Source organism: Ochlerotatus camptorhynchus, unplaced genomic scaffold (assembly GCF_037179485.1).
Source record: "Ochlerotatus camptorhynchus isolate MF236.1 unplaced genomic scaffold, CSIRO-AGI_Acam_v1.1 ptg000077l, whole genome shotgun sequence".
NCBI lineage: Eukaryota > Metazoa > Arthropoda > Insecta > Diptera > Culicidae > Ochlerotatus > Ochlerotatus camptorhynchus.
Genome location: NW_027040567.1, coordinates 1071498 through 1082031, shown reverse-complemented (window position 1 = coordinate 1082031; position 10534 = coordinate 1071498). Strand labels below are relative to the sequence as shown.

General features: G+C 41.5%; 1 protein-coding gene across 2 annotated transcripts; it reads right to left on the bottom strand.

The window, feature by feature from the left end:
• Positions 1-7037: 7037 nt before the first annotated feature.
• LOC135697584 (uncharacterized) lies at positions 7038-10288 on the bottom strand. 2 transcript variants are annotated; one of them, XM_065217364.1, is made up of 7 exons: positions 10086-10288; positions 9773-10012; positions 9412-9708; positions 8267-9346; positions 8069-8208; positions 7753-8012; positions 7038-7688 (listed from the first exon to the last, which is right to left on the bottom strand). In XM_065217364.1, the coding sequence occupies exons 2-7, from the start codon at positions 9985-9987 to the stop codon at positions 7041-7043; spliced, it is 2640 nt and encodes an 879-aa protein (XP_065073436.1). In that variant the 5' UTR covers positions 9988-10012; positions 10086-10288; the 3' UTR covers positions 7038-7040. The 2 variants fall into 2 exon arrangements, with proteins under 2 accessions (XP_065073436.1, XP_065073437.1); XM_065217365.1 differs by having other exon boundaries at positions 10091-10288.
• Positions 10289-10534: the final 246 nt, after the last annotated feature.

Below are 10534 nucleotides of genomic sequence, written 5' to 3'. Positions count from 1 at the left end.
CAGACACCCACACAAACATAGAGGAAAAAAAAGCATAAATGTATTAACTGACTGTAAGATGTATATTAGTTAAAGCAAATAATGGATGAAATTTTTAGCAGATGAGAGCAGAAAAAAAGTGTCTATAGGTTCTTTACAGCCTGCCCCCTGTCCGCGAGCTGCAGAGGACAACTATAATATGAATGAATGATTGTGGGAGGAATAAATTGGCGGAAACTTTACGAACAGCAGAAAGAAGAAGAATGGCATGAAAAGTACTCCTACATTTAAACGGGCGTAAACTCGTGGATGATTGGATCATACAGAAAAAAAAATTAAATGAAAATGGAGATGGAGAAAGTAAGTTATTGTACTATTATTATTAGGTAAACTGCTATATATATACATATGATTTTTTATGATTATAATGATGGATGAAAACAAAGGATATAGAAAACTGGAAAATGGAAAAAAACGAGAGCAGAGAGAATAACAGTTTAACAAAATATAATTTGGTGTAAAAAAAAGTGTATTGGTGCATAATTTGATCCGAAACCTACCAAGAATTCCCACGATACAGTAAGGTCCGAGTCCCAATCTATAATTCATTATATACCCAATATTTTAGATGTCCAGAAACAGATTGGTGGGAAGAAGATTTGGAAATGTATCGTCACCAGGGCTCTACAATTTCGAAGCTCTAAAATGAACTCGTGTTTTGTTTCTCTCATAGATACGTGTTCGACGCTTGATTTCTATAACGCCTAGCTAGACTATCAGCAAGAAACGAAAACAAAAAAGCAGGACGCTTAGAAGGAAAGGCTGGCTGTGGAACTTCTCGTCGTTGCTTTGCTCATCGCTTTCAATGTAACTAACGTCGATTTTCTAGTTAAACGAACCTCATTATGGCTTTCAATCGCCTTTCACGAACACTCTATCACCGCTCTTTCAATTTGTTTAAAATGCGTTATGTCCCGTTTTCGATAATTTTTTTTAGATAAATATATGGATGGAAGATAAATTAGAAATATGACGTGTAATCTTCAAGTGTGTTGACGTGAGAAATGCTTTAAATGTGTTATTTCATTTTCCGTCATATACGTCATGAAACCTCTGTTGATGTGTTTCATGAAAGAGAAAACTATCAAAGTCGAGCGCTCTTTCGCTCATCCGTTTCGACGAAGCTTGAAAGGAAGACCAATGGAGCGACGGGAGAAAGAGAGACAAGCGATTGAACATTTGTTTGTGCACGCCGACGCCGAGGTTCTAGAATGCTGCGAAGCTGTTCGACTTTAACAGAAAAAGAAAGCCAGCAGTCTCTTCGTCGCATCGATTTGGTCGATTGAAGCTGATATTGTGACGCCCTGATCGTCACTGTAATGCAATAATAGGATTTTCAGAGTTAGTTGGAAATGCTATACTAATATCAACATGAAGCTTTAGTGGGATCATTTAATAACTAGAGAAATTTCTGAAGGGGATAGGTTGATGGTTCCGCTAGAGTAAGGCAGTGTGAAAAATGATTAGAAGTTGAAATTGACCGAAGGGTCATTAATGCAACAGTACTAGAGAATAAACAGAGAGAACCCAGCTTAAATTCCTATTCCTACACAAAACACAAACTCCTGCTGCAGTTAACAAAAATATTTATTTTATCATACCACGTTGTCCTACGTCATCATTGCGTACAACCCCATTGGGTTGTCCCTTGTAGTTTTTCTTCTCTATTATAGTCACTTTAACACTCTTGGGTCATTCGTGACTTGTCCGGGGGTGAGTTTTGAACTCGTGACTTAGGCGTGATAGGTATGGATGTTAACCACTACGCCGGGGTCGCCCCCTCACATTATTATCAGATAATTTTTACTGGTTTCATTTTCTTCTACATTTTCAATATCGAATTGTCTTGCAACAGGTTCTTCATTTTCAACTGTAATCACGTTTGGAAATTCGAATGCATTTATGTTTTGTAGGTACTTGAAAAGTTTATGATCAGAGTTAATAGGCTTAAACATATTTTTCATTTTATCCAAAAATTTCTTAAAACTAAAATTCTTTTTTGGGTCTGCAATAGTTAAATCTAGGCTTTCGATTTCATTGGCAAGTTTCTGAAGCATTGATTTAATTTCATGTTGCAGAACATAAACATCTTTTCGTGTCATATTGTTTTTCATATGCATGAATAAAGTAAGATTTGTTGCTGCTTCATTATTTCGATCAATTAATGTTCTGGCTGAAGGTACATCGATGTTATGACCGATATTAGGTTTAATGATTTTTGGGTGATTGGGTTCATTCGATAGAGACGATAATTCCACTGGGCGTTTTGTTGAGCCTGGTTGCTCGTATCTAACATTAGTATCTGCTTGCTTTTCTGATAAACGGTGAAGTCTAATATGCTTTTTGAAAGGATATAGCTTTGAAAAAATCTGATTACATGCTCCTACTTTGCACTTGTACCGATATTCAACCGGTTCTAGGTGGTCAGCCTTCAAGTGCAACAAGTATTCTTCAACATTAGGAAATAAAGAAGAGCACGTCGTCACCATACAGATAATCATGATGTGTCGTTTGATTTGAGATTGCATCTAAAAATGCCTGCATTCGGTAGATACTTGCATATGTTTCACCTTGCTTTATCCCGTATACAGTTCCGCTGATGAAATGCCACATCAACTTGGACACTTTGGAGTAGGGTAATCCAAGCACAGCAGTTTGTTTTACGAGTACGTCGATAGCTCTGCCAATAGATTGCACTTGGTAGTAAAAATCGTTGTAGTGTACAAAGATTCCATCAAAGGTCCCGTCCAATCCTTTCCCTAATACTACTATCTTGGGAACGATAGGCAACCCTCGTTCAGCGTAGTCTGCATAAATCTTTTGTACATATGTGCCAGTATGTTCAAGGGACTCAACAAAAACTATGGTGTCTTCTTGAGCCACGCAAATGGTTGGTTTGTATCTGGGACTGGCAGGGATGGAAGTCAACACCGTATTGAGGCTTAGCAACAGCGCACATAGCATAATATCTGAAAGCACACACATAAATATAATGTTATGATATGTATACGGATTACTATTTTTTGGTTAATGAACTACCTTACCTTCATTGATATTACTGCTCGTTGAATATTTCAGCAAGCCTGCTGCTGTTGGATCCAATCGCAAGGTTTCTTACTTGTGCAGTCCATTGCCATTGTCAGGATACAGTTTTCGAAAATCAATATCGATCTAGAGATAAATAATAATACAAATTTAGTGTACTCTGGACAAACACATTGTTGCATCGGGTCCCTTGGAGGCGAACCAGCCTAAGGCTGAAAGCCTCCTAAATAAAGCTAAATTAATTAATTAATTGTTGCATCGGGTCAATTAGTAGCCATCCGGTAGAATGAAATATGGTGGGTAAGTTGAATGCACATTATTTGGGTTCATTTCTTTCAAAATCGAATTTGCAATCATTTTACTAGAGTGTTCAGTATTTTATTTCAAAGCAAGCTTAAGGGATGCCGGTCTCCACATTGGAAGTGCTCAAATGTACAAGCGTATCAAAAAATCTCACTCGTACAGGCCTGTACCATTTCGTGCCATGGCGAGCAAAGGTACCGTTCCAGCAGGATTAAGCTATCCCTGAAAGCCTTCATCGACTTGGTTCTCACCGACTGCATCGCCGGAAAGAAATCCGCTTCCGTCTCAGCAATTTTCATGTCCTACAATTAAAATCAATATTAATTAAATACATTCATCATTCATTCAATTAACTAACACAGGTGCCTTAGGCTCTGAACCATTTGGTGGATTATTTTAACTTTTGGTTAAAATTTGACAGATGGAAAGTTATCGATTAACCCTGCTATCCGAGCATGGTTATTTCTGACAGACAAGAAGTTAAATTTTGACAACTGTGGCTCAAAAACCGGTCGATCGACAGCACGGGGATTTTCGAACATAGAAAATAACTTTCGAAATGTCACTTTTAACCACGAGTTAAATTTAACTCGGCAAATGGTTCACAGCCTTAGGCTCTGAACCATTTGGTGGATTATTTTAACTTTTGGTTAAAATTTGACAGATGGAAAGTTATCGATTAACCCTGCTATCCGAGCGTGGTTATTTCTGACAGACAAGAAGTTAAATTTTGACGACCGTGGCTCAAAAACCGGTCGATCGATAGCACGGGGATTTTCGAACATAAGAAATAACTTTCGAAATGTCACTTTTAACTACGAGTTAAATTTAACCCGGCAAATGGTTCACAGCCTTAGGCTCTGAACCATTTGGTGGATTATTTTAACTTTTGGTTAAAATTTGACAGATGGAAAGTTATCGATTAACCCTGATATCCGAGCGTGGTTATTTCTGACAGACAAGAAGTTAAATTTTGACGACCGTGGCTCGAAAACCGGTCGATCGACAGCACGGGGATTTTCGAACATAAGAAATAACTTTCGAAATGTCACTTTTAACTACGAGTTAAATTTAACTCGGCAAATGGTTCACAGCCTTAATCGTCAACCTCGTGTGAACCATTTGCCATGTTAAATTTAACTCGTGGTTAAAAGTGACATTTTGAAAGTTATTTTCTATGTTCGAAAATCCCCGTGCTATTGATCGACCGGTTTTCGAGAAGAACTTAGCCAAGGTTGTTAAAATTTAACTTCTTGTCTGTCAGAAGTAACCACGCTCGGATAGCAGGGTTAATCGATAACTTTTCATCTGTAAAATTTTAACCAAAAGTTAAAATAATCCACCAAATGGTTCAGAGCCTACATCGAAGTCGGATGTAATTTCTGACAGTGCTAATTCTATTTCGAGAGGCTCATAGATGAACAATTTGGAAAGTTGCTACAAACAATCGGTGTATCCCTCAACCTTTTTTCAGCATGACAACTCAGCCCGACTAACGAAAGCCTTTCACTAAGGCTGTGAACCATTTGCCGAGTTAAATTTAACTCGTGGTTAAAAGTGACATTTCGGAAGTTATTTCTTTTGTTCGAAAATCCCCGTGCTGTCGATCGACAGGTTTTCAAACCACGGTCGTCAAAATTTAACTTCTTGTCTGTCAGAAATAACCATGCTCAGATAGCAGGGTTAATCTAGAGTCGGTGTATAATGAGTCACGCCAAGAGAAAATAGTTGAACTCGCATCACGGTTTTCGAAAGATTCCATTTATTTTCACTTGGCAACAGAGGACTGCTACATCAACTTCAAATGACTTCCAGCGAGCAAAAAAAATAGCGGCTGTTTTAAATCATTATATCAGTGATTTTGTCCAATCATCTCAACAAAAACTAGTAGAAATTCTCATTAATGATCGCTACCAAACGTATCCCATGACAATCTAATGATCACTGTGTGTTTATGATCATTTCTTCGATTATATTTTATATTTTATTGCAATACCTTTCGTGGACCTTTCATAGCATCGTAATGTTTGTTTACTTTGCACGATAGGTAGCTGGTTTGACAGTTCAATAGGTAGACTTGGCTTCACTCTTGGCGTGACTCATTATACACCGACTCTAGGTTAATCCATAGAGGTAACTCTAAGACTAGAAGGTCCCGAAATAACGTGCTCAACTTATTGGCTCAGGTCTGGTACCATAGAGGTAACTCTAAGACCAGAAGGTCCCGAAGAAACGAGCTCAACTTTTTGGCTCAGCTCTGGTACTATCTTCGGTCCCAAGCTAATCGATTCACCCCTCGAAACATAGGAAAATCCACTAACCCCTCATTTTATCTGTCAAACTTTCATAGCGAATCAAAACAAACATAGTGTAGTACTGGAATTTTTACAAGAATGGGGTACGTTAGTCGATTTGCTTGGGACCAATAGGCTAGTCAAGTAGTGAGCCAATTTAAAATCGTTAGTTTCGTATTGATTGTTGGTTAATCGATAACTTGCCATCTGTCAAATTTTAACCAAAAGTTAAAAAAAAAATCGCCAAATGGTTCAGAGCCTAAGTGGGCTATGGGTTTAGCTCAACGCGAGGGTGACGACTCTACGATGCAGGAAAGATTGTTGATTCGCCTTGACACCAGTCCCGAAGTGACGTTTTTTTTTTTTTCCTTTGGTTTGTTTTTTTTCGTCGATCTTGTTTTCCGTGCTGAGCACCAATGCTACCGACGTGCCAGGAAGGCAGCTCCCACACCTAGACCATATCTATCGACCCATCAACTCATGAACCGTTGACCAACGGCTTTACTTCCCATCCGAAGGAAGGCGTGATCAGAGATGTTATGCCTCAGAACATCCCGGCGGCGCCGACTGGGATTGAACCCAGGCCTGCTGGGGTGAGAGGTAATCACGCTTACCACTACACCACCGGCGCCGTTAAAAGTGATGTTTCTTCACACACATTTTGACAGTTCCTTATGGGGTTTTGTCTTGGAGTGAGAGAATAAGAAAAAGTCCGCCATGTCACACATATAGACTGACAGTTACATATGAGATTTCTCCATAGGAGTAAAGAGTTACAGAGCTCTCGTCAATGCCAATTTCTGTGGCTAGCTCCGCGTACGCTGAGTAGATAGAAAGAGGCCTGACGACGATTCTGAAGCTTTCCTGCAAACAGATGATGCGCGATGTAAGTAGATGCGAGAAATGAAAGAATATTTTTAGAAGATTGATTCGTTAGCGTGAGATTTTTCGAGCATCTAGCATTGAGATTTAGATATGTCGCCCTCCTCGGCTCAACGAGCGAAAGTTGACTGTATTTGGATCTATGCCAGTTTTCCCTCAGGATTGCAGATGCCCTTAGGGTTAATGACGTCGGAAAATTAAGTTTATAGAAGAAAAATTGCTAGCTATATAGAGGTTTTACAGCATTCTGCGAGTCTTAATCATTGTCTACACAACTCTCATAAAACCAAAATTAATTGTTGGGCTGGCTAGCTATCTGCTCCATAAACGCGCATATTTTGGAATTTAATCATATTTTGACATGATGAATATGACACGCACAAAAAAGCAAGGTTTTTCCCTCTAAGTAAACACAATCTTCTGATATGATGTCGATGTCGAATAGACATATCTTATAATTCCACACTGAAGTAAAACTTAATATAACTTAGCAAAAACATCCTTAATCAATAAAAATACTGCCACGGCTGGAACAATCCAGCCGGTCGTCCCGAATCTCCACGCTCCGCTACCATCCATCGGACACCGCAACCCATCGTGTTTGATAACGAACCGAACCTGATCCGGATAGCGGCAATCATTTTCCGCACACTTCATGTAGGACGTCTCCATCTGCACCAGGAAGTACAACGATGTACATGCGATGCCCGGCACGCCGGAACACAACCCGGTAAAGTTGAACCATACAATGTCCTGCTCCGGAGTAGTAGTCTGGCAGGCAAGCCCCGCGAAGCTATGATCCATCGTTCCGCACACGGTAAACTCTCCGTAGGCGGAATTCTGGAACTGAATCCCAAGGTGGCCGGTACTGAGCAGAAAGCTACGACTGATTCGGAAGCGCAGTTCCACTCCCGGACTGAGATACTGTTCGTATTCTTCGCGCACGTTGACCGCTCGCCAGGACTTGCGATTGGCGTCGGTCCGGCAGAACGGTGCCACCAAACGCTGCGGGATACCGCTGAGGGTGGCCAGCAGTAGTTCGCTGTACGGTTGAGGATCGATGGAAGAGGATTCAATGATTTTGTAGTGCTCTTCGATGGGCAGTCGGCTGTGAGATGTTCCCGTCTGCATGTTATAGAACGAAAGGTCAGTAGATGTTCCAGAAAGTGCTGTTGGTTATGAAACATACAAAATCAATCAACTGGTTAAAGGTGGTCGCATCGTTGGTCAGGAAAAGAAAGTACAAATCCGGAAACTGTTCGAATGTACTCGTCAGCATTCGACGGGCACTGATGAAGTCTGTATTGACCACGCGTTGACCCTGGGATATGACCATGATGACAGGTGAGTTGGCACCAACCGTTCGGTAAGCACGCTCTTCGTCTATCTGCGCCGATAACCGTTGAACGATGGAATCGAAGCTGTTGGACAGTGACAGCCCAGCAGGATCTAGACAAAAATAGGGAGTTTATTTAGAGTTGGAAAAGATTGCGTACAAAACTTACAAGATCCTTCGAAGGCTGACAGCTGCTCAAAAACGTTGGACAAGCTATTGGTTCGGTTGACCATAAATTCTCCGGTTTGACCGTTGATGACGGATAAGGACGAACCGTAGACGGATACTTCGATTAACTCGGCTATGTGACTGAAATGCAAATGGGGTTGATTTTGCGATTAAGAATTTCTGAACTTGTGGCACCTACTAGATAATTCGCTGGTTTTCGTAGACACTCCTGGATCCGTCAATAACTAGCAGCAAATCTACGTTGGGTAGTGTGCCCGAAGGTGCCACAGCATTGCAATCTTCAAACGAGTCCAATAGATTGTTCGCATATCTGAAAAATCGATCGACTGCCGCATCGCAGTTCCTCCGCATGAGCGAGTCCTCGACAACGACACTTCCGGTCGTATACTGCAGAACCTGCACAAAGTTAAACGTCTCTTGCTTTAGGCGATCCTTGTCAATGGACTGAAGGATTTCCTTCCTGTAGCAAACCCGGTTGATATCGTCGGGAATATTCTGTGTATCTCCCTGCGGATCTTCCTCTGCGTCTTCGTTGAACACTTTCCAGAACTTGGTCTTCCGCTCGGCATTGAACAGTGTATTCAACGAATCTTCGTGGAGTTCGGATTTCTTGGACAACTTTGCACTCGACGTTAATCTGCTGTTGGGAAGCTTTCGTTTTCCTAGATTTTCAATCGATACAATCGGAATACCTCGGGCACTGTAATACATGTCTAGCACCTGCGAAAGCCGAAGTCTTCTAACCTTGTTCACAAAGTAGGGAACCTGTTGAGCCAGGAAGTAACCATCGATCCCCGACAGGACTTCACTGTCTGTCATCTCCCAGCGGCCTTCGTGTGTTTCCGCGAGGAATCGTATCCTAGGGAAGTACGTGTCGTTCCAGGTTCCCCGTAACCCTACTCTTAGGTCCGTACCCACATACGGACCTTGATAAAGACAAACCTCTGCCAGATCTCCCGCTAGTCCAGTTGCGTATATATTGTCGATCGACTCCATGGAAGCAAGCAATTTCTCCACCTGGTTGCTAGTATCCATGCGTTCCATAGTTTCTAGATTTTCATATGTGCTCTTCCGCTTGTAAGCAGAGATGAACTCACTAATTCGGACGTTCTGCGGTTGCAATCCAGCTGCTATCGACATGACGAGTACTCCGGGTGCTACGGAGCCGTAACGCACACTCCGACAGGTGCCACCTTCTAGAGGGCAACGCGATATGGGACGCTCGAAGGTTGTGCTACTCGTTTGGTTACGTTGAGACCTTTTGAAAGACCATCAATTAATAATTTCGGTTTTTGTTTTCTAGTTTACAGGAAGTCAACCAACTTGTTCTGAGTTACCCACGGTGCCTGTGGATTTTGCCCGGAGTCGGCTACTGTTGTTGGACAGCTAGTTCGTTCATCACCGCGCTGATAGGGTTCCACCGCACTACTCAGCAAACGATGAAGCAGGCAAACTTCCAAAGGACTGAGAAATTTGTCAAATTCAATGGTTCCTGGAATGTTGGACACCAACTGCAGCAGCAGTTTGTACTTCGGCACCATAATCCCTCGGGTACTGTAGGGAGTCACGAATTCGGTTTCCTGCAGACCTGGAGCTTTCTCGATTCCGTCGATTCGAAGACTAAACAACAAAGTATCTAATCTATAGATCGCTTAATGCACAAGAAAGAGACAGCAGTACTTACCGATGAATCAGCTCCACACTGAGCATCCGCATATCCAGCGTAGTGGGATTGTTCTGTTCTACCTTTTGAATCAGCTCCAATAGAAGCTGCTGATTGTAACCCACCGAGGGCTGCGTGAAATTACCACGATAACAATAGATCAACTCCTGTGGAATGTTGTACGCCTGCGATGTTGCTAAAACAGCAATGACTAGTAGAAGCACAACAGATGCCATTCTGTTCACAACAGGCAGCCAAGTTCTATGAATTCAAATCGATATCGAAACCTAAGTCTTAAATGTAAATAATTGTCTCGAATAACATTACACGGCACCTTACTCAATGCACAATCTCGCGGGGACGGTTCAGATAACGGCGTATCCAAGGTGAGTCATGTCGGATATAGACAATATGGCACAGTCGAGTTTTGAATTTCTAGAAATATGACACACTGCTAGTTCTCGATGTTCAACCGTTTAATAGTGAAAATCAACTGTTAAGATTTCATGTGTTTAAAATATTACAAAACTACACCTGACACCTATCTCAGAACCGCACCAACAAGTGGAACTGCTACCTATGACTGCACTAAAAGGGAATGGTAGTGATTCGCCTTACGCATAACTAAACGATACTGGGAGAGGCGAGGTATCAATTCTCCAGCTTATCAGCGCTAGAGCATAGCACCTAGGTATATGGAGAGATAGCGTGGTAAGATAAGGTTTTGAACCGCGAGGTGTTTTCCTCTACTTTCCTCCGAATATATAAAAATAAAATATAGCA

Excerpts from the sequence above, each read along its gene's own strand:
- LOC135697584 (XM_065217364.1), bottom strand. The coding sequence starts at position 9,987 with ATGGCATCTGTTGTGCTTCTACTAGTCATTGCTGTTTTAGCAACATCG. Across the intron at positions 9,347-9,411 it reads CCGTGGGTAACTCAGAACAA|GTCTCAACGTAACCAAACGA; the intron begins GTTGGTTGACTT and ends GTCTTTCAAAAG. Across the intron at positions 8,013-8,068 it reads GTCAGCCTTCGAAGGATCTT|ATCCTGCTGGGCTGTCACTG; the intron begins GTAAGTTTTGTA and ends ATTTTTGTCTAG.